Consider the following 25515-nt stretch of genomic DNA (forward strand, 5'->3'; position numbering starts at 1 on the left):
ATGATATCCTGATTATTTCAACAACTAAATATTAAAATTTAATTAATTTATTAATTAATTATTTATTAATTTAATTATTTATTTATTAATTATTTATTTATTAAATTAATTTATCAAGCTCGATATTTTGATTGGATCTCTTACGTTTTTATGTTTGCCTAGATATGATACAATTAAATCCTTTACAGCAATGCAAGATAAAATTCTCTAATTTTATTCTTTTAATTTAAGAAAATTAATTTCTCAAAAAATTAATTATTTAGATTATTTATTATCGTATCATATTTTTCAATTGTCTTATAAATTATTTTTTTACCGCTTTCCGTATATTTTGATCATCGCTAATCGATATTTCTATTTTATATTTCTATATTTTAATTTCTACTACTAGGCTTATACTTCTGTATTTTAATTTCTACTACTTATATTTACTGAATATGCTTCAAGATGACGGTACATGTGTACCTTAAGATACGCAATCACCGTAAACAGGTAGTTACTTTCGCTTCGACGCAGCTCGCGAGGTGTATCAAAGGCTCCGTCAAAGTGTCGCTTGTGATTTTCGTAAAAGTCAGTATTTACGTATTTATTATTTATGCATCGAATCAGACAATCTCTGATGCCAGTTTCGATTACGATCGAGCTCAATGGCAAGGTCTTTAGCCTCGATTCCTTGGCATATTAAGATCAAAAACAACAAGGTTGCCGACTTGCTCGGTCACCGGTCTCCGTATTCGATCTGGGACCACGTGCCGCACTAGAAGCGAGAAATTATGATAATTATAGCCGACAAAAATATCCGATGGATAATTATGAATGAAAAATAAAGTTATTTTAATATCTAATAACGACGCGCTACAAAAGTTTTTTTCACTTATATTCCGAGAATTTTGTTTAAACAAAATGTCAAATTTTTTAATATAATTTTAATTACATTTAATTCTATTAATAATATTCACTATCTCTCTTTCGATGATTTATCGAGATTATATAATGCACGACTTAATATCGCGAATTTAAAAAAATAAAAATGCTGAAAATTTTTAAATATTATTCTACTTAATTATGTAATCTTTTAGAACTTGTCGTTTAATTATAAAATATTAAATATTAATTAATACGACAGCAGCAAAATTTTTGCAAATTAACTAGAAATTGAACATATTTATCCATATTCTAATCATAATATTTCCATTTAATGACAGTTATAGGCGTCGTTATTACTTGGGCAAACGTTGGTGTAAGAACTACGTGTAATATTATTCAACGTTAGCCTGAAGAAATCATGCTTACTCATCATCGTAACATTACATGAATGTATCGAGGTTCAATGTTTGATCAAGCAGTTAAAGGAAGGAATAGGAATACATAAGTGGAAAGTTTAATGTTAATTTTAATATTCATGATTAGACAGGTTTAATTCTCATGATATATTAAGCAATAATAATACTAAAAAAGATGATATTTTAGAAGCTAGCTGACGCTTATTTATTCCTTGCAATATGATCTTGATTCTTTTCGAATTATAATCATTTGATAGAACTTTAAATTTTAAATTTTTAAATTTTTATTTCATATAATTTGAGTGCATTAGAAAAAAATTTCATCTAAATTGTGTTTTTGTAACTATATTTTTTAAAGATTTACTACATTGTGTCTAAAAGTTAGCAAAGAGAATTTTACTTGTGATTCAAAGAAATTCAAAAAACTTGTGATTCAAAAAAATTTCAATTATTATCATTTCATTTTAAAACATAAATCATTTTCGACCGTTAGATTGCGTAGAGAATTAAAAAAATGGATTATGATAATCGCGATTTTATGGAAGATCACGCCTGTGACGAATAATCTTGCGCGAAAGAAAGAAACACAACAAAGCAGACACAAGAGGACACCCACTGTAGAATAATTCTCGGGGTCGGGGTTAAAAGTGTGGGCGAGAAGCGAGATAAATCATTTGCATGCGCTTTTGTAGCGTGCCGCGTGTTTACACGCCTACGACATGTAGAACTATTTCCGAATATTGCGTGAAAATGTACGAGAAAAATATATCAGAGTATCCCTTTGCACGACTTGAGGAATTATTTTATGACAATCAGCGAAAAATGAAATCGAAATAAATAAGCTTCTTTAATTTAAATATTAATATTCAATAATTTTAATGAAATTTTTTTTTATTTTATACAATAATTGCAAAGGAATATAATATATTTAAAATATACGTCCAATAAATAATTATTTCATCTTTATACTTTTGAAGTTTTACGTTATTTCGTGCAATATATTTGACAAATTTAAAGATGAAGATTTATATTATACTTTATTATATAAAATATAATTTTTTCGGAATTTCTAGATTAACTTTTGTATAAAATGTATTTTTTTATGTAGCACGCGACGTATATAAAAATGGAAGGCTATCTGGAGGTCCCGAACGACAGGATTCTTTTAGCATAAGAGGAGCGACGACGTACATTTTTGCGCGATAGAAATTGTAGAGGAGCCAGGAATAGTTCGTAGGGCACGTAATGATCGGCAATATCGGCGATTGAGTCGGAAATTATACAGCCGCACGCGGTAAGGTAAGATGTAAAGACGTATTCGAAACGCCCGGCTTTACCGTTGTTGTTGCACGGAGCTCCGTGATTATTTGCGATTAAGTGAATTGGATAGTATATTATTATAGACGGGGTGATTTCTCTCTCGTGACGAGTCGCGATGTCTGCTGTGATAAGAGCCACCACGATGCTTAAAAAAAAAAAAAACATGTTATACTACAAATTGGAAACGCAAACCCGCGATGGTGGACATATCGTAATGTGATAAATGCGTTAGAAATCTCGTTTCGTTATTTTAGTCTCATCATCAAGATATTTGCTGCTCTCGTATCAATTATTAATTGCGTACGTTTTTAATAGGGCGACGGATAAATTGTCATTGTCATTAATTTTGTTTCTCGATGTAACAATATTTTTTTCAAATGACGATTTGGTAACGAATAGATGAATAAATTAACATTATTCTATCATATTTATATTTATTATTAATTACGTATAGTGATAATTATTTTATATTTAACTTGAAATATTAAAGGCAGAGAAGCATTTAAAATGTACATTCTCAACTAATGTGGTTAATAATTAATTTCTATCGAGTAACGAAAGTGTCTTTTTTTTTTAATTTATCGTGCACGTTGTTCTTTTTTATCTTTTAGGAATTTATATAGCTATGTGTATCAGTTTTTTCCACAGATTTGAGTGGCATTGTGAAATATTTTAAGTGATTTCGATCTCCCGTTTAGGGCGTGGACGGAAAATGAGGGTTGAATACGTGGAAATGAAGCTTGAAATATAGTTTGACATAGGAAATATAACGATGAAGAAGTTATATGTTAAGTCGCAGCAGGAGCAAATATAGAGAAGAATTATTTTAAAACGGGCGTGTCTAAAACTGGTTTCGAATATGATGCGAAATAATAATATTACGATTTTCGTATTTTGCGAATACTAGAAAACGCATATCAAAAAATTTTCACAATAGTGATTTCAATAGTATATTTAATTGTATTAATTATTTTCAAGATGGCGAAATTAAATTGCAGGTATCAATTGAAGCATATCGAGTATTTTATAAAACTTCTCTCGTCTCGCTTAATAATTTTCAATCAACAATAAAATCAGTTTCAATAATCTTATCAATGACTAATTAACTTGTAAAACAATAGTGATTTCAATAGTGATTTCAATAGTGATTTCAATAGTATATTTAATTGTATTAATTATTTTCAAGATAGCGAAATTAAATTGAAGGTATCAGTTGAAGTATATCGAGTATTCTATAAAACTTCTCTCGTTTAATAATCTTCAATCAACAATAAAATCAGTTTTAATAATCTTATCAATGACTAATTAACTTGTAAAACAATTATTCATAACAGTTGAGGGTATATAATCCTATTAGGAATTCAACATGTTGAAATTATACTCGTTTAAATTCCTGTTCTATCATAGACATCAGACGTGTTTATCTCCCCGTAATGCTTGTTCTCTGCAACGACTAACGATTTTCTGTAACGTCAAATTTACACCGCATTAGCATGCACGTGTTAAGACACAGACGGCGTTCGGCGAGCAAGCAACCGTATTACGAGGCCTTCGGCTCGGTTTCTGCTCCGATCGCCTCGTGGTCAAAGTACCGGCTCTTTCTCTCTATGCCTTTCTTTTCAGCGGGAAAATGGGTGACGGCTTCCGTTCGGTCGAGAACTTGTGTGCATCGAATGATCGTGATAACGGAATGTGTTTGGCTGTATAAAATTTCCATCAGTGTACATTGCGTACACAAAAAATATTTTTTCATGTGTGGATTTGAACGCACACGACAAATTAAAAGAGAGAACACTTATATCTCATTAAGAATGTTGAAATAAGCATGAGACTGACTGCACCGTGTCACACTTTGTTGAGGAAAAATAGTTTCTATATAGAAGAGGGAAAGCGCCTTTTTATATCTTGAATATTGATAAAGGCCGTGAAAAGTTACGTATACGCAACGAGAATTAAACGAAGGCACGTGTCTAACGACTAAAGCCAATTAAAAGTTATCACCGATTTCCACACATTGATTCAACAGTCTCGATAGACGTTTTCTTGAGTGATGTCATGACGATGTAAGCGATTGCAAACATTGTATAAACATTCGAAAATAGAAATCTCGTTCTAACTCTAATTTTTTAATCCTACAGAAGGGGAAATCGTTTTGTTTAGTCACTTATAAATTTTTTCACGCTTTTATAAAGATATCTTGTATATATAATATCCAATATATAAAAATGCACTTTCATTTTATATGTATTACAAAATAAAAATTTAATTTTAATTTTGAGATACAAGACCTCTGAATGAGAACAAATATATTTTATACGTGAGAAATCAATTTATACTTATATATTTAATATATTTTTAATATATTTTTATTCAATATATTTCTTTATTTATAATATATTTATAATATATCTTTTTTTAAATATATTTACTTATTCAATATATTTTAATATATCTTTTTTCTAATATATTTATTTATTCAATATATTTTAATATATTTTTATTTAATATATTTCTCATGTTTCTGTAAATGATTACAAGTCAACTTTATAATGTTCTAAACCACAACGCAGAAAAATTCACCTCGAGAGGAAAACGCGAAACGGTCGTTAAAATATGTAGGAAAACGCGCGCATTCGCGGGTTCGTTAAACTCTTTTAATGCCAGTCGAGAACAGTTTATTTAATAAGTTCGTACGGGGCGATCCCTGAGGAGGGTGTAATTAGTCACTAATTAATAGTAGCCATAGAAGAGAGAGGGAGGAACAGGGAGATAATAATAGTCGGAGTAAGTGCTGCTTCTCATGGACGATAGGGATTGGAAATTTCTCGCGCAAAGATCGAGAGAGTCTCGTTAAATCGCGGGTCGGGACGCGCCGAGGAACGTGACGTTACGAGAGGAATGCGTTTTGTTTAGCATCAAATTGGGCTGGGAATCGTCGGATTATGCGCTACACGAGATTTGTTACACGACTCTAATTTTTATTAACGTAAATAAACGCGAAGAGAAAATGGAAAATTGCTGGCGCACGGACGAGGAAATGCACCTCGCGCAGAATAAAAAATGTATTATCTTAACTTCTCGCGTTGTATAACTTAATAGTTTAATGAAAAACACAGATGCGAGCTGAGCATCCTCTAAATCTCCTCATAACTTGAAGACGTAAGCGTTGATGTAATACGCCAATTATATATTTACATCTTTTCTTGATATCAGGAAGACAGACATCGAAAACAGAAATTTATAAATTTATATTTTATAAATTCAAAGGAATTTAATTAATATTGTCTCTCTTTTATTGTATATATATTTACAACAATTAATGGAAACTGATTAGAATAAGACGTGTGTAAAAAAAGACATGTGAATATTTTAGATTGCATCCTGCACTCGCATTTTTAAAAGGAACGTTCGATACATCATCGGAGAGAATAACAGTACATTAGCCTCTTGCCAATAAAGAAACTGTATACTTTTATTTTGGAACATTAATTATATCGAGTTTTTTATATACATATAATTACACGTATATTTTGACGTATTTTTTTGTAATAAGAGATTAATATGTGTAATAAGTTTTACTTAAAAGTCGTTTTAAAAGGATTATAAGTATAGGTTCATTAGGCTATTTTATTATTTCAAATGAAATGAATAGTATTTTTAATTTTTTATATCCTCGTAAAAATTGATAATATGAAAATTCCAATCACAATTTAAATTAAATTCTTAAATAAATATTCACGATTCATATTTTAAAATAGATAGACTGGCTTAAATATCCGCATACTAAAGAGGTGGCATTAATTAGCATAGGATTAATATACATGTGAATCTCTTTTTCTTTGGAAAAGAAAGGAATCTAAAAATATCCTAAGACAAAAAGGGGAGTAACAGTGCAAGTAAGAGCAGGCAAAAAGATTAAAGATAATATTCACGCTTTTATATCGCAACAAGCACGCGACACATAACGGCTCTTATAAAATTGCTGAAATTCCAAGGAAGAAGATATCAGAAAGAACAGAGAGTATTAACGACAACACATTGTACGTTATCTCCAAAACCACTGTATTTGCATTAAATTATTCTGCATGCCACGAATATGCTGTCAACGGAATGATTTATCTCTACCGTTGAAATTTAAACCTCAAAAAAGGTATATTCGAGATTAATATCAATTAGTATTTTTTTTCTTACAGTTTCACCGATTTTACTCCGAACAAACAATTTTTATCGTAGATTCTAAAATTATTTTACACGAGCTATATATTTTGAAATTTAGTATTCTAATTTTTAAATTTTCTCCTCTTTCAAAAAAGAAATATAAATTTTATCTCGTTCGAATCTTCCAAAAAATAAATATAAATTTTATCTCGTTCGAAAATAGTTTGTATCTTATCTATGTTACTTACAGATGAATTTAAGGCAGCTCGCATATCGCATTTGCTCCGAAACGCGTGTATATCTACGCATTCGTAATATATCGTCGCACTTAAACCGCTCTAGATTTCGCAGTTGATAGGTATTTTCACAGTAGAAATAATTGCGGAATTGCGTGCGGCTAATAACACGATCCACAGATAACCCGCGTTAAAAAAATACAACATTCCGAATATTTTCTGACAATGTGTAGCGAGATGCAGTTATCTTGCGCTTGCATTAGCTGTCGATTGTATCGTCTTTTTAATTGAGCGATGGCGTGATTTTCGCGTAGCCAAATCTTCATTTACACATATGTGATGCTAATTTGTCGCTGTAGATTTAATCCCTTTTTTATGCATTTTAATTCTATCTTATAACACTTGCGCGTAACGAGGAAATAATGGGAAATTTCACAGCAAGATTGAAATAAATTCGTAATTTGTGTTTGTGTGAAGTTATGCAAATTGTTGATTGTACATTATATAATTCATTTTTTTTTATCAATGTTGTTGTTTAGAGTAGACCTTAGAAATTATGAATTTACTCTTTTTATTCGGATACTCTGAACTTTCCAATTGATGATTATAAGTGCAACTTTCGTACCTTTCTCTATTAAATCATCCAGTTTCCGTGAAATTCCTCCGATAAATATTCGATTCAGGTATAAATCGTGTTTTCCACGTAATCGGCACTCGTGTTTTGTAAGATTGATTTGATTTCTTTAAACACAATACAAGACACAACACTCTTTCTCGCAGAAAAATTGTTATTATGCACGTAGCTTCACAGTTTCGCGCACAACATCGATTTGCTTTTACCATGAAACGATTTAACGGAGATCGTGATAATCCAAAGTATCAGAAACCAAAATCCCAAAAATTCATCGCATACGTAATTAATAGCTAAACATGTCACCAGGAAAAAGACAAGAATAAATACAGCAATGTCACGTTATAAATTTGAGACTCTATTATGTAACTTTCGTGTCTCGAGTATCTCGAACCTGCAATATTGAATTTCATTGAAGAAAATTCATAAATTACTCGATAAATTATACATTTATGTAATCTTGATTCGATAAAAATGGACGGAGATTCTTTCTTCTCACAAAAATTTTTATTTTATGTATTATCGTATCTTCGATTAAATTCGATTAATCCATAAATAATTATATGATTATAAAACATATTTATTGAATTTTTTAAAATTATGTAAAAGCCAATCAACCAATTAATTATTAGTTGTCACCAGGATCTTAAATGTACGGATTTTATTTAGTTAATATTAAAAATGTTAATTATTTGCTGTATTTCTTTCAATAATATATATCTACTATTATCATGAATTCAATTAACTACGTGTAAAATATCGAATTTAGAACCAAAAACATATAACTAGAATTAAATATTAAATAATAAAATGTCTACAAATGTGCCTCATATACTTACAACAGATGATTCTAAGAGAACATCCATATAATATTCTACATTTTAATAAAAATCTCTGAAGAAAGATTGATTATTCGGAGGTAGAAATGTCTTGATATCGAATCGATATTATTTAAAAATTGCCAAGATAAAGCCGACATTTTACGCGCACCTATATAACTAACTCCAACATCGCGACACCTGTTCATCGTATCCACGACGTATGATACGAAAATTATATTTGTCGCAAAAACACTAGACAGACACGTGTGTTATGCATTGATAGATTAATCAAGGGGCCATTTCGGCGACGTGGAAACGAGATGCCGATCGTCTCTGAATCTGGGGCACGCGGCAAATCGCGAACGTGGCGAGCGAGGCGAGAAGCATGTGGCCGGTGCAGCGCTCGTTCGCTCGCTCCTTATCAATAGACACGTTGACGTGTGATTAGAATAAGGTCTTATCAGCGTGAGTGTACGCGACATACTGAGTGGAACGGGATATATTCAGTGCCCCTCAAGTCCGGGCCCCTCCTCGTTGTTCATACACCGTTCAAAGTGGAGGGACAGACAGGTGCCTCGACTTCTGTCTGTCTGTCTGAGGCCGCCGCCTTGGCCGCTTATTCACATTCGCGGTTAAGCGGTTAAAGTGACAGGCATCTGTCAAAGACAGAAAAGATCGGATGAAAAGAAGGATCAATCGATTGTTTTTGCAAAACTCGAGATCTGGAAAACTGAAATCTTCGAGCAACGTGTATTTTTTTTATTCTCGTTGTATTATTTGATATATTATTATGGCTGTTTGTGATTCATCGGATCAGTTTCGTTCAACTAAGAAAAAGAACTGGGAGAGAAACTTTTCTTTCAACGGAGTACGCAATATGAATATTTATGTAAATTATAATCAGGAGAATTAATTTGGTGTCTCGTTCCAAAAGATGCATGTAATTTTATAAAAGCCCATGTAAGTCGAGAAAGAAAGGAAGAATATTTTTTTCTTTTGACGTAAATCGTCATTAATCTGAAATTAATTGATTTTAAAGTAAGATCGTAATTTAAGGATCGCCGAGTTAATTGATACAACTTCACCTCTCAAACATTACATTTGCATTCGATATGTAGTAATTTTGTTTTCTCGAAACGATGCATGGTCTCTATAAGAAATAAATCTCGAAATCGACAATTCTTCGCAAATATACATAAGGCCGAAGAGAAGACGTGTAAATTCGCAAATTATTTCTTCAGCTTCAGCGAATTGAAGTAGATAGCCAGCCTCGTGCATCTCGCAGTAAATAGCTTGTTTAATAATTGGAAATAATCTAAAACGAAGCGAATGACGAATGCGTAGCGCAAATATATAAAATAGGTGCGTCAGTCGAGATAGAAAGGACAGATTATTATTGTTCCAGTTGTCAAAGAGACAAACGGTCACTTTAACACACTTCCAGCGTGCAACTCGCAATTATCTTCAAACCAGCATGAAACTATTTGCATTTTTCGAGCGAAATGAAAATATTTATGAACAGATATCTCGATACGAGACATCTTAGAACGTTTTTTCTTAAAACAGTTATGATTGATATACAAAACAGGAATACATTGTGAAAGAATCGACTTGCGTAAATTCAACTGGTTCCATTGAAAAAATCAAAGCATTGCATTTAAGAGAAATAAAAATAAGATCACGTATATATTATACATACATTTTATATATAATTATGTTTCTAATTCTTATCATTCATTCTCGCTATCGTATCTCTTTTGACAAGTGTTACAGCGTAAATCAATATACATCAAGGAATAATTATGTCCGGCGGAAAGAATCTTGCGGCGCCAGCGAAGAATCTGACACGGTAAATAAAACACACCTGTTTTCACATATGCACACGCACACGTACATTATGCAGGTGCATAAGCGATGCCGAGCGCGCCTTATTATCCTCATTTGAAGTCTCATCTTACGAGTCATGCGAGATAAACCTGTTGTATCTTTTCCGGTTCCGCGCATTCCGAAATTTAACAATCGGAATTTATATCGCACGAACAATGAATTCCGACGAGAAGGCCGTGATCTTTCTCACGATGTTATTCATTAATTAGTCATAATCAATACAAAGTGATCTTAAAGACGTTCTCGATAATTAGATGTAATCATTTATCTTTCGTTCCAGTTATCAATAGACGCTCTCTCTTCTTCATATTTTTCTGAATGAAAAAACATATTCATAAGCGCCGAAAAATAAGAAAAAGAGAAGAAGAAATCCCGAAAAACGTCTAAAAGAGCGCAGGTAAAAGAAACAGAATAATTTTAAATAAATTAAGAAACATCTAGAGAGAGAGAGAAGGAGAATTTCCCGTTTCGTTCCTTTCTTTTATTTTCTATATCCATTAAATGATTCTTTAATCAGTAAAATAAATGTGCATGATATATCTTTTATGAGAGAAATTTTTACATAAACAAAAAATGCACACAAAGCCAATATTTTCGTAATCGAAATAATTCACGAGAAGGAATGCAGTTTACGGAAACGAAAGGGTTAACGCTGCCGCGGTCGGTCTTTCTCTCGTTCGTTTCTACTCTCCTTTCTCTACCTGTCAGGTGTTAACGGTCCAGCTGACTGGCTTAACGACCGCCGCGAGAAGAGCCGCATTTTAGTTGCTGATGCGCCTCTCTCGGTGCGTTCCAGTTGCCAGCATCTCGCATCTCGCCGTCGATTGTCGTCCAGTAGGCGGCTAATAGCCACCTAACGTTGAGAATAATAATGGGGGGGCCAGATTGTATCGGGTGTCAGAGCCGAAACAGATCCGAGAGCGCCTAGAGGTCTTTTCCTTACAGCTTCTCCGAGCGACAAAGCGGCACGTCAAAGCAAAAAGTCTCGTGGCTCTATCGTGTAATATCGTGATTTATGATGTGCTATAATTCTAACGTCATTTAATGTATCAATCATGCCGCGCGACACAAGTAAGTCCTTGTTTCTGATAGGAATCTTACTCCTATTTCAAGTACTAATATTAAATCTAGTCTTTCGAAAATGTTATTCAATCATAGAGTTTCATAGAGTCTTATTGTTTCCATTTATTAGTAATTAAGAATTAGATATTATATAGTATTATTTCAAAATAATATTAAAATATGATGATGATAATAATAATCCACGTCTTTTTTTAAATGATGTGAATAGTGAATGGCGTTATTAAATATTAGAAAATTAAAATTTGTAGGTCTAACACTCCTCTATTTCACGGTGAATAGTTAATAGCACGTCACGATGAGGATAACAAGGGCAGTCAGATATTTGATGTCGGTCAAAGAAGCCTATATTTTTTTCCAACACATTTGGAAGGTATATAGGAAGATTTCGCCTAAATTACTGTGTGATACTTTAGATTGAAATCAACAACGTATATAATTTGGTTGTTGATTTTGTGCAAATTCCACATGACGTAAGCATGCTGTTGTGTCTGCAATCTGTAGCATGTCTGGCTCAAACGGATAATAAACTTGTTTGACAAATTCTATAAATACATAACAAAACGTACATTGGAATCGCAGAAGTGTATGTCATATTAATAGAGAGCAATGTCTCGGATTTATAATTTCATCATTGACTAACTTTAGAGTTCGCCTGTCACCCTTTTGTGCAGTCAGTTTAATGCATTTCTCTCTTCGCATCTCCCGTCGTTCGGAAAGAAAGAATATCGTGCGTCATACGGTCGTTAATCCTATTGCTACCTATTCCTCGTTTTCCGCTTATTAACTCCCTGTGATTGCTGTCAAGTCCTAAATGCTCAAACATTCCTTGAAAGAGAGAGAAAGAAATCTGCTGGATTCTCATACAAATTGATAATCATCTTAAATTAAATGTCAAATAAAATTAAAATATGTCAATGCTTTCTATTGTTTATATTGATAAACAGTGATAATATGAAATTTTAATTATATTTTCTTCCTTTAGTTACTTGATAATTTTCGATATTTAGTTTTAAATATATTATTGATTTTGATAAAGAAAAATATATATACATTTGATCAAATGTTAATTTGTGAATTTTGAAGGACAATTTTGAATTATGCACATTATTTTATTATCATTGAAAATATCTTGGTTTTATTTTTTATATAAATATAAATTTTTATAGTTTCATTCTCTATGAATAGAGGAATTATATGGAAAAATTTTATATAGAAGATTGATAACATAAAATATCTTATCATTCTAGCATATTTAATTTAACATATACATATGTAAGCATTTAATAAAAATTTTTTATATTATATTAATTCCCCCTCTCCTCTTCATATTTAAATTAGTATGCATTTTGTCACTAATTGTTATTTTATTAGATTAATATATTTAAAATCGATTTTTCATTATATTGTTGGATTCCGATAATTTAGAAATTTCTCTCGTCGACGGAAGAGTATTACCTATTTGTGATAGAAAGGAATTCTGTTTCAGCTTCAGAAGAGATGCATAGTATTCTCTGAAGGTAAGAAACACCTCTAATAAATATTGATAAAAAGTTCAGAGAATTTACATTTTTAAATATTTTGTAATATCTCTATAAAAATTGTAAATATATAATAATCAAAGAGATAGTATAGATAATAATTAAGAATAAAAATTCTAAATATTGCATTTTTAAAAAGGTCAACTTCTTATTTTTTTTCCTTTGATCTATATTAAAATTCAAAACTTCATAAAAATTAATTATGACTATAACTTATTTAATTATTCATACAACTCAGTCTTAACTTTTACAAATAATCGTTATACAACTAATAAACATAACGCATAAAATAATTATTTTCTTAAAAAAAGAATAAAAATAATTTCGGCTTATATTAAAATATTATTTTGTCTTTTAGCGATATTTTGATATCTCGATTTTATTGTAACTTGATTTAATTTAAAGAAATTGTTTTTTATATTTTTTATAAATGAAATATGTATTATAGAAATAGAGAAAGACTAAAAAGACGAGAGAGATATTTATTGATCTAATATGGTCAATATTAACAATCGAATAATTAAATTTCTAAAAAAATCACATCGCAATACATGTTTAAAGAATTATTTTGATCAAACTTTGATTAATTTAACCGGCGATTGACTTATTATCAACTTGTAAATCAAATAATATCTGTATTTTATTAATATTATTTTGTTAATATAGAATTATAGATTAAAAACAATGATTTATAGAGTTAAATTTAATTTCGTTGTAAGCAATTCTAGTAGAATTAATTATCGCTTAAATTAATCGACGTTTGATCAAAATAACTGTAATAAATTTTATTTTAGTGGACAATACATAATAATAAGAATTCAATCATTTTGGTTACAGTAAACTATTTGTTGGTCCCATAAATCTCGAATCAAAGCATTGCTTGAAATTAATATTGTTCAGCGCATTGCTCGGAAATAGAATTTATATATATTTCTATATAAAATAATATAACATTTAAACGTATGTCTTTGCTTAAAATCGAATATATGAAAAATGAATATTGCTTAAAAAATAAAATTTTAATTTAATAAAAATAAATATTTAAACATCTATATATTTTTAATTTTCTATTTTTAAACATTGCAACTATTTATTTTGTGTTTGTATTTATGTCTGAGCATAATTATCTGACGGTAATGTTATAGTTATATTAATAGTTCATCTTTTCATTTCTCAGATTTCTCAGAGCTCAGATATTTAAGATAACTTTTTCGAAGGGATATATTATGCCTTCTTGATTTATTAACTCTATTACTATTATTGTCCCTGTTGCAGCACGATTACAGCAAATATTTAACGCACATACAGATATATGTCTATACATATATATGCTATGGTAACCGCTTTAAAATCATATATTCCACCCTTTAAAAGATATTATGATTAACATTTTTATCATCACTGTTACTATTTTAATGATGTAATGATTATAGAATATTCGCAAATGAAATAAAGATTTGAATAAATTCTCAAGAGAGCAAAAACACAGATGCAAAGAGATAAAAATAACGATATGTCGACATATCGATTTTTTTACAACACATTTATAATCTAAATATATAAATTTATATTATATATAAATTTATAATATATATACATAACATGATTTATTTTATTCTACCATGGAAAAACATTTGCTTCCATTTCATACAATTTCAACGTGCACGAAGATTATAATAGTGAGAGAAATTATCAAGAAGATTTTTATTAATTCTTCGTGGACGCTTAAAACAATACAAGTATCTCGGTGGGAAATCTGAAGATAGGAATCCGCAAAGATCTTTTTCGCCCGTGAAATTACATGATTGATCATGTATTTCATTTTTGACATATCAAATCCTATCAATCGTTCAATCAAAACATTTCATATTCAGAAATAGAATGTCAAATAATAAATGAGGATCACGCTTATACATGAAAGATTCGGGCGATTCGAGAAAAATTTTAATCGTGTGTAGAATTAAACGTGAAAAATAATTGCGTTAACGTCTGACGCACACTTTTGCATTGTCAAATATGCGACTTTCACTGCGCAATGAATTTACAAGGATATTTTCTAAGAAGTTCGCGTAGTAACATCGACGGTGCACGAGCGAAAGTGGCACAAGGCAACACATAATACTGTATTACATTTACTATGCTGCTAACATGTATCCCAGCGGCTTGCAACGACTGACTTCTGACGATTGCTTTAAGACGCATTTCTTTGCACGAAATGAATGTTGTAATCGACATGTCACTAAAATATTTCAACGTATATGCATCGCTTTAGAAAATTTTCAACGCGTTTTAAACTATACTTATTATACATACTGGCAATAATTTTGTGTCTAGTTTTATATAATAAATATTATTGTAACATATAATATATTAATACTCGCATATAATAACATGTGTGATTTTGTCCGAAGAAAGAAGGCTTATGGCAATTGATTTTATTTGAAAAAACGATTTATTTAAATCAATCAAAATTTGAAAATCCAACTTTTGACCCATAAGCTTTCCTTCTTCGGACAAAATCATATTCCCATAAGTAATAATATAACAAGTATCACGCACTCAACTTATAAGCAATATTTTTATATTACATTTGTGTTGAGTGTTTACGGGATTATAGCTTTAACGAATTTTATAATTAGACATTTGTAGCATGTAAAATACTCGTATTCATTGATTAATAAAATAAAAAAGCATACAAAATTTTTAATAAAATATAGAGATAAACAAAGAGAATGAAGAAACGAGATTTCTAAAAAAAAAAATATGTTGCGGGTCTAAATTTCCTCCAAATTTTTAATTCAATACATATAGTAATACTCTACTAAATTAATGGTAATTATTGAATTAAAATATCAAACTATACCAGAAATGTGATATAAATCAAATACCTACTTCTAATAATGTAAAATAAACCTCACATTTGATCTTGCAAACAAGCTTCAACACTTTTGAAAATCATCACTTAATCACTTTGAGGATTTCAAAAATTATTGCAAAGATCATAATTTTTCGTCGCTTAATTTGGGTCTAATGTCACTCACTGCTTTAATCTACTTGGTCCTCGACAGTCGCTGGGCATAAGAAAAAATCTGCAGCTAAGATTGGTTGCAGGTAGCAGGCGCTAGCGATCTGCAACCGCGAGCTATCTGAGCGCGCCATCACTTCGGAAGCGATTGCTCCTCTAAAACCTCGTTGGTTCTTAGCTTGATTTCCTTCCAGGAATACTGTATATCCTTGCTCTCGCTAAATCGAGAACAGATGGCAAATCGTAAGAAGTAGGTATCTTTTATCTTTGATGGGACGAGATGAATATTTCCCGCGCCATTAATTCGCTTTAGGAGGATTTCATTAAGTTCATTGGATCCCTGTAAATCATAGCGGAATTATTTCTTATATCTATGCGATTTGCCAAAATGCTATACATAATGTTTTATAATTTGTTGTAATATTATTAAACTTCTAAAAATACACTTGAAATAATAATAAACTTACCTTTAATCGAAAACAAACCAGTCCCATGAGAACTTCACCCACGATCTCGAAACGAGGATCAGAGAGTACTAGCGCCTCGAATTCATGTGCTTGAGCAATGTGCGATCTGATGTGTTTCTGAAGGTTTTCGATCCCGTACAGCCTTAACACGAACCAAAGTTTCAGGGCTCGAAATCTGCGTCCGAGTGGAATTTGCCAATGCTGTAACAAAATACACGCCAGTTAATTAACTTAAGGATAGTACTTTGCAATTGTTTCCTAAAGTAATTTTATTAATTATCTGCATCAAGGCTATCAGCTCAAGGCTATCAGCAAAGTTTTAGGTAGCTGAAATCGAATTAAACAATTTTCAACAGACAATTACCCTGTAGTCCGGTGCCGAACCTTGCATATCGTGCTTTAGATACAAAGGATCGACATTGAAGGCGTTTATAACGTACGTCGGATCCTTGAGCCACATAGTGGAACAGTCAAAATTAACTAGCATCCACTTATGTGGGTTGAAATTGAAGGAATCCGCCAGCTCGATTCCTTTCATTAAATAACGAAATTCGGGACAAATAAAAGCAGAACCTGTAATCAAGTGAATTTAAATTAACTATCGTTATTTTGCGCGCGACAGTAGCATAAAGAGATTTATTTATACCTGCATAAGCAGCATCCACGTGCAACCAGACATCTTCGTGATTCGCTACAACGCCCATCTCGTCAAGGCGATCGAAGGCGCAATTAACGGTTGTGCCTAAAGTAGCGACGGCCTATGATAAAAGAAACTCTTATAATATCGAGAATTAATATATCCTGTATTATCATATTAATCATTATGGATATTTATGTCTTTATCAAGATTTTCTTGCATTTTTTTATAATATAAATTATCAACTCCTTCAGCTTTCGAAGAAAAATAGAAATACTGGAACATGATAAATGATCGAGATAAATCTTAGTTAAGCTAGACTTACGTAAAACGGTATAAGTCCTTGCTCCTTATCCTTTTGAATTGCTTCGGCCATTGTGTCACCCCGCAGCTTATATTTCTCATCGACTTCTAATTGTCTGAATTTTACTCCCCCGAGAAGTCCTGCACGTTCCACTGAACTATGAGCTTGACCTAAAAGAATACAATATTTTACAATTAAATTATAATAATTTTAATTGCCTGTCAAAAAAATTTATAAAATTATCTCAGATGCAGCTTTCCTTCGATGTTATATTAAATTTTTTAAAAATAATATTTAAATATAATACTACTTAAATGTATTTAAATATATTTAATAAATATATTTATAAATATATTTATTGAAAATTGTAATAACTTGTATTTTTTTATACTGGGATCTGCGTTAAGTAAATAAATGGATTTTATTAATTATTACAAATTATTATGAATAGAATGTGACAGTTTCGAGTATCATTATTTTTTAAAATTATTTTTTAATACATTTTAAATTATGTAATGTTTGGTAAAATATTATAAGTACGTATCTCGATATTTATCAATATCTCTTATTGATAACGATGAAATTGTCACAATTGTGGCATCTTTTCCAATTATATATTATTATAGAACAAAAGAAAATAAGAAATATTTTATTCTCTGTGGACAATAACTCATTAGCTAAGAAGTAATAGTTTTGTTCGATCTTTTTAATCGAAAAAGTAACTCGTCTATTATATATATTCATCGAAGAAAAATATATATATATTTTTTTTCTTTTTTTTAATATTGATGGAGCGCCGTGAAATTATTGTGGGAATTGAGAATAGTAGAGAAAATTCGGTCTGAAATATAACTGGAGCGGTTATTACGAGTTGCCATGACGACAAAGTGCTGCTTGATGAAGTGCCGTGAGCCCCCTATATTCACCCTATCACTCCATCCCCCTCATTCTCTCTATTCACGTGCCTTTGATTACGCCCGGTCACTGAAAGCGACCGGACACTTTCAGCATATTGACACGCATCGACGTAATGCAATAAGCACAAGTGAAAAATTGCATGGAAATTATAAAACACTGATACATTGTGTTAGCTTTGACGATAGCACGTTAAAAAAATATAATCTCTTATTCAAAAGAATTTATTAATCAATTAAATAAGTTAGTAAATTTATTACTTTTGTTATATTTTGACAGAGCGATAAATTTAGAAATTTTAAATTTATGTTGCATCCCATAAAGCTATCCATTTTGTTATAAAATTCTTTTTATTTATTATAATGACATACGCTTAATTTAACGAACATATACGTATGTATAAAAAATCATTCTAAAAATTGTTCTAATAAATTTGCAAATAACATGTGATATGTTAAAAATTAATTTAAACAATATTTATATAGAGATATTTTGATACTTTATAAAACATATTTGTTCGTGTCTTTATTGCTATTGTAAGTGTGACTCGCATATTCGCACTAGCTTACTTAATATCATTGAAATATATGTCACAGTTCAAATGCCTATTAAAGCCAATGAATTCTACATCTAATTGTACTCCAGATGTATTCCATGCTACTTTTCATTCGATAAAGATAAACGAGAATAGTTGACTGAGAAATAATTTGTATGATTTATATGATTTATACGTCCATTTTATATTTTATGTGATATTTTATGTGATATATATAAAATTATTTTTGAAATAAAGAAAAAACGCACACAAGTTGTTTCGAGTAAAATTTTATCAGTTATCATAAATTTTCGCATATTAATGACAGATACTATAATAAAATGATTAAAGATATACTCACAGGAACAGTATGCGACTAGTTTGCTGATGATTTCGTTTTCCGTCCAATCAGGATGCTGCTCCTTAACTTGTTTTATCTTTTTAGCCTTCGCTCCAAGTAACGCTACCAAGGTAGCTTCGCTAGCAGTTCCCTGTAGATGAAAATTGTTAATGGCATCTTCGTTTTTTTGCGAATGACACTGTCATCTAATATTTAAAAATAGCTTTAATGAGTGCAAAAGCGCTATTAAAATGTTGTTACCTGAATAACACCGCCGCCTCTTCCACCGCTGCAAGCAAGAAACTCTTTTGGTAGGTCCAACATTTTCCCTAACCAGTCTAACATGACTACCTCTAATTCGGTACAAGCAGGACTCGCAATCTAGAATTAAAGAAAATTACATGTCAAAATTAATTAAAAAGAAAATAATTTTAAGCTTAGATTTATATTTTCCAGTTTGTTAAAATATTTTTTATTAGAGAAGAAAGAGAGACTTTACTATAGTTGATGTGTGTGATTTAGGCATTTACATCTATAAATCGTAAAACAGAAATATGCAAAACTCATAAATACTCGTTCAAGATATGACAAAAATATTTAGTTTCCAATTTTCCAATTTTTTTACACTTACCCATGTGAACCCAATACAAGCAATAGCTCCACTTAACATATCAGCCAGAATCGATGGATAGGATTGTGCAGTAGGAAAGTAGGCATGAAATTTTGGACTATGCCAGTGAGTGACCTGTAAACAATTTTATCTTGATTCATTTGTATTACTTACTTATAGAATAATGTTGAAAATATCGATGAGAGAAAAAATAGATAAATAGATAAATTATTTAAATAAATTGTTTATGATAATCTAAAACATTTAAAATTGCTTACACCTGGCATTATCACTCGTTCTATATCAGCCATTATATCTTTCCATTGCTCAGGGGATTTTGGTGCTTCGGAGGGCAAAAGAGGTTTTATATATCCCGGCTCTACGGTAGGCAAAACTCGCCTAGAAATTTAAAAAATTATTATTATTCATAAAGTGTATATATTTTACAAAATTATAGATAGCATATAAATTATTTAATATAGGTTTATCACATAAAAACAATTTTATACAATCACATTATTATTTACCTGTCTCTAATATTTTCTAAATAATCCGTGATATATTCCGCCATCTCTTTGGCATAATCTTTAAAACTATCGGGATCCATAATTCGCTTTTTGCCACCTGTAATATATTATATATTGAGACAAAAATAATTATTGATAAGATACAACGATGACAAAAATCCACTCAGTTACTCCCTTACGTTATTTTAATGAAATGGGTGCGGTTTCGATATCCTTCATATATAAATATGCAAATGACATGCACTTCGAATGAATCTGATACACGTGTTCTAGAATTCTTATTTATCTTTCAAAAACGTTTCATCTGTATATGAATGTAGAATAATAGCGATACAATTTCCACATATTACGTGTTAAAGACTGATACAGATGGCGATAAGAATCTTGCTGCAATGCAATATTGTGCAGTAATAATTTTTAGAAAATATGTAAAATATAGGTGAGGTTTTATTAAATTCAAGGAGACGAATGCTAAAATAAAAACAATGGTTGCAAATAAAAAGTGAAAGTGATACTTGTGCCAGTTCTATGATTAAAGAATTAATTAAATTGCTCTGAAATTATATTAAAATAGTGCATCATTTTTGCATACACATGCGATTGCATATGTATTACAGATTCAACTCAATATTACTTTTTTCTAGTGGAGTGATTAAAATTATCTTATCTGTATGTATATAAAGTATGTAAAATAAAAGAGACGACTTATTGAAATAAATAGCAATTTTCTCTTTAATCTTTATATTTTTTATTGACAATAAATTGTGAAAATTATTAAGCAATTTCTATATCTTGTTTCTCTCTGTGTGTGTATATACGTTTGTTTTTTAATAAGGAAACTTTATATATTTATAAGATTCATATTACACAACTTATTTCAAGTAACACCTTTATCTGTGTCATATCCCGCTTTCCATCATTTTCGTAAAAAAGCAAATGACGACAGAAATAAAATATATACATAAATATGTTTGGCCTTTCAAACAAAATACTTAACAAGCTAATTAATAATTAACGCCACCAATGACGTTAGTCTTGAGAAACTACACAGACAGTAAGTGAGAGAGATGCATGTGTATCGTTGCCGGATAGAATGTCTCGATAAAATCGAAAGTGGAAGGAGAAGGACGACAAGATTGAAAGAGCGTTCGCGACGATTAGTAAAATTGCCTTCGTAGAGAAGTAAGAGTGAACTCGCCATAATGACCATGACTCATTTTCATGGAGCAAGTTTCTTTCGGATTGTCACCTGTCTATGAAACGTGATTTTTGTTTGTTACGGTTTTTTCGCACTGGCTATGACGCACTCACAGGATTTCGCGATGCGAATTTTAAAAGTATGATCGTACAAATAAAAATTGAATTTTGACGATAAATCCTTTAGCAATGTTATTATGTGGTTGACTTGCATATAGCTAATAGAAGATAATTCCATATAGACTTTTGCTTGTCATGTAATGATATCGTTGTTCTCGTTTCAAGATATCGAATCATTCCTTGCAGGGTAAAGGCCTTAGCACAGTCAATCAAGAAAATAATGCTTTTACTATCTTTTCATTATCGCTATTGAACTGTTTTGCACAAAAATATTATCATTATGAAAGAATTACTTACATTATAGAAATCTATGAATAATTTAACATTTTGTTCTATTTCTTACATACATATCCATATGATGAAAATATGTTTTTATTAAAATTGCTTAAAAATTGTATAAAAATTAATCATATTAATTAAAACCCTATTATTGTCAATATTATATAATAATATTAATAGCAATAAAGTTAAAGAAAAAAAAATATGGATAACATTATTATATATATTTCGGGAATACTTGATAATCACGGAGAGATGCTAAGAATTGTTTCGAAAATAATTAATCACTTCCGAAATGCCTTGACACGTCAGGAGTAGGATGTATTGTAAAGAATGACTCCTCACATGATCGAGGAAATTCCGCTTGGGGAATCCCCTCTTGATATATTCTAACGGTAAATATTTTCCCAAAGAAAAATAAGTGCTTACCGAATGAATACATGAATACATTAGAGATTACGAGTCGCATCGAACTGCTTTTGATTGGGATAGTTTATTATTAGAATCATATCATGTTTATGAATCTCGATATTGATGAAATATATTATTTTTATGAAAATATTATATGTATCAGACAACTATTTCACACATATGTATGCATCATGTATACATATAATTGTATCTATTAATTTTTACTTGAAAAAACATTAAATTTTAATACATTTAAAGAACTATAATATTGAATTATGTAAAACGTATTGCTGCGTATTTCGTGAAATATCTACCTGATTGACTTTTACTCCACGAAAGAATTTAAATAAAATGTCAAATTTCTCTTTCCTACCTCAAGTCATTTCTTACTATTCATTTTTTACAAAATAATTAATACTCATTGCCTAACTTTGCCTTACGGAATATTTTTCTTATACTTCTATTATGATATATTTATTAATGTATAATTTTTTCAAACAGCTTCTTGAGATTCTATACTATTTATATTTTGCCAGGCATATTTTTACAAATGATGAAAAACTTGCTTCGTATAGAATATTTGGCGAAATTACAAGAAGGTTTTGTTTAAAATATTACAGATGGGAAAATTAGCAGATGTATATATATTATATGTATCCTCTAAGAACATAATTATAAAATTAAATATCGAATTATATATATAATAATTATACTTAATAATATTATACTTATCGCTTACACAATATTTTGTCGTAACAGGGAAAGTTTTCAGTGAAATGTAAAATGACATTAAGTAAAGTACATACTAAATACTTTCAGATAAGGAAAAAGATAGTGCTCATCTTTAACTTAATATCTTATGTTATAAATGTTTTTCCAGATATCAATCGAAGTTGATAAAGTTTCTCTCGTATCTCGCAATATGTATATGAAGACGAATAAAGACAGCCAGAATACACTCTCGCGCTGTATTTATATGCTTATCAAATATAGCGAGCATCGAAAAATGTTACTCTTATTCAGTAATTATCCAGGCAACTATTTATAACGCGAGTACGATGTGTGAAAATAGCTCAAGAATTGGATAATCTAATAAATAATGTTTAATACTCTTTTTTATGCAAAGTTTAATCATCATTTCTCTCGAGATCGTAAGAGATTAATTCTGCAAGCTGATGCAATTATAGTGCTCTTCGGTCTACTATGTCGGAACGGAAGGTTTAACTAGGCGAAAGCTCAATAACTAGCTTTAGATATCGTGCGAGCTTAGAGACTAGCACTATTATAGTTCACGTAGATTAATAAAGATCGGAAGATTTTCGAAATCCTATTGATTCTTGTAATTAATCGTATATAAAAGTAACTTAAAAGTTGCGTATCTTTTATTTTCGCGCGTAAACGATTTATTGAGCGTTTTCGATAAATAAGAAATTTTCTAAGACTTTTCGATTAATTGCAAAACTTATCGAGAATTCGTTGGCTATTATTTATCTTGTCAATTAATAATTAATTAAGATACAATTATAATTATGGCGTTAGAAGTTAAAGTCAAACTCGACTCACGTATCTCTCGAGCGAGCCCAGATGATCCCTCTTGACGATGTCAAGTGTGATATCCACGTGTCTGCGGATGACAGGACGGTGATTCCGCGTGATGATCAACCGGTATTCTGCGGCGGATTGCCGCTCCGTTCGCGTCGCCTCGCGCTTTATGTAACACCCCACTCTTCGTCGTTTGCGAGCGGCGCCGATCATGTCGTACGTACGTAGATTCGCCTACCTTGTCCCGAGTTGCGAGGTCTAAGATCGATAGCGGATACGCGATCGATATCAGCTGGTCATTCGACTAATGATGCTGATCACGCGAATGCACGATTTTTTCTTTTTCTACGCTAATCGTGACAGAAAGTGCGATTCGATTCGATTTATTCATTCGGGTGCGATCATCTGTTTATGTGTTATTAACATCGTGATGATAAACGATCGAATAGATAGTAAAATTTCCATGAAAATGTTATCCTCGAGATTTAATTCTTTTTAAATTTTCAAAGTAATTTCGGATTGGTAACTTTATCGCAATGTGCTGTTTGATATTACGAAATAAGTGTGTTAAACTGATGAAATCATTAAGGAATCTTTCAGTTTTAGTAATGCCACTAGTAATACTATAGCACACTATGGCCTAACAAATTGTTCTATTTTACATATCTGATTTCGATTGTAACATCTATATAATTTTTTAAGTAAGCTATATTGCTGAAATATATATATATATATATATATATATATATATATATATATATATATATATATATACAGGGTGTGTCATTTTAAGTGATGCAGCTGAATATCTCGAAACCATGGCGGTTTCGGTGAAAATGTTTTAAACAAAAGTTGTATGGTTTTAAGGAGGCCATAAGATGGTGTCATTGGTTTTACCTTGAAAATTCGTTTGAAGGTCACGTGAAGGTCACCTTCAATTTCTTAAATGGAACTCCCTACTTTTTATTACTTATTCTTGTAGCTTATCTCGAGAGCTTTCCAAAACACTATAATAAAATATTTCTTCATTGAGTACTTTTCGAGTTATGAGACTTGAAATAATTTCTTAATTTTACATAAACCATAAAATATCTAGTAAAATATTCATTTTTCGATTATCTTACCTTAATACTTTTATGTACAAAATAATGAGAGGAATCAATTGGTATAAAGAAAATACATAGTTATTTTTAAGAAAAAATATGTAATTATCAATTCTAAATTACATATTTTTTCTTCGAAACAACTGTTTTTTCTTTACACCAATTGATTCCTCTCATTATTTTGTACATAAAAGTATTAAGGTAAGATAATCGAAAAATGAATATTTTACTAGATATTTTATGGTTTATGTAAAATTAAGAAATTATTTCAAGCCTCATAACTCGAAAAGTACTCAATGAAGAAATACTTTATTATAGTGTTTTGGAAAGCTCTCGAGATAAGCTACAAGAATAAGTAATAAAAAATAGAGGGTTCCATTTAAGAAATTGAAGGTGACCTTCACGTGACCTTCAAACGACTTTTTAAGGTAAAACCAATGATACCATCTTATGGCCCCCTTAAAACCATACAACTTTTGTTTAAAACATTTTCACCGAAACCGCCATGGTTTCGAGATATTCAGCTGCATCACTTAAAATGACACA

The 25515-nt window shown here is 30.5% G+C and overlaps 2 protein-coding genes and 2 long non-coding RNA genes across 9 annotated transcripts in view; 2 read left to right on the forward strand and 2 right to left on the reverse strand.

The window, feature by feature from the left end:
* The window catches only part of LOC145965473 (uncharacterized), a 120246-nt gene extending 112460 nt beyond the window's left edge, over positions 1 to 7786 (reverse strand). Inside the window, exon 1 of one of the 2 annotated variants that reach the window (XM_083089066.1) lies at positions 7623 to 7785. The gene's annotated coding sequence lies outside the window, so the exon portion shown is untranslated. Of the gene's footprint in view, positions 1 to 7622 lie in introns of both variants that reach the window. The other variant, XM_083089067.1, reaches the window with a different exon arrangement.
* LOC145965479 (uncharacterized) overlaps positions 1 to 25515 on the forward strand; it is a 178054-nt gene that overhangs the window by 126621 nt on the left and 25918 nt on the right. The gene's annotated exons all lie outside the window — the stretch shown is intronic.
* Positions 9864 to 15604, forward strand: LOC145965138 (uncharacterized). Of its 4 annotated transcripts, none has more exons than XR_014436627.1 (5): positions 9864 to 10131; positions 10215 to 10298; positions 10617 to 10733; positions 12845 to 12936; positions 14628 to 15604. It is a non-coding gene; the product is annotated as an uncharacterized LOC145965138 (long non-coding RNA). The 4 variants fall into 4 exon arrangements; XR_014436629.1 differs by having other exon boundaries at positions 14638 to 15604; XR_014436628.1 differs by lacking the exon at positions 14628 to 15604 and adding an exon at positions 13795 to 13868.
* Ddc (aromatic-L-amino-acid decarboxylase) lies at positions 13728 to 24043 on the reverse strand. Its single transcript, XM_083088493.1, has 11 exons — positions 23888 to 24043; positions 20318 to 20414; positions 20069 to 20189; positions 19812 to 19925; positions 19442 to 19561; positions 19202 to 19331; positions 17412 to 17560; positions 17096 to 17207; positions 16814 to 17022; positions 16450 to 16650; positions 13728 to 16322 (listed from the first exon to the last, which is right to left on the reverse strand). Exons 2-11 carry the CDS (start codon positions 20395 to 20397, stop codon positions 16116 to 16118), a joined length of 1443 nt encoding a protein of 480 aa, XP_082944619.1. The 5' UTR covers positions 20398 to 20414; positions 23888 to 24043; the 3' UTR covers positions 13728 to 16115.

Source organism: Camponotus vicinus, unplaced genomic scaffold, assembly GCF_025532165.1.
Source record: "Camponotus vicinus isolate PSW18456_S1 unplaced genomic scaffold, iyCamVici1.0 SCAF_14, whole genome shotgun sequence".
NCBI lineage: Eukaryota > Metazoa > Arthropoda > Insecta > Hymenoptera > Formicidae > Camponotus > Camponotus vicinus.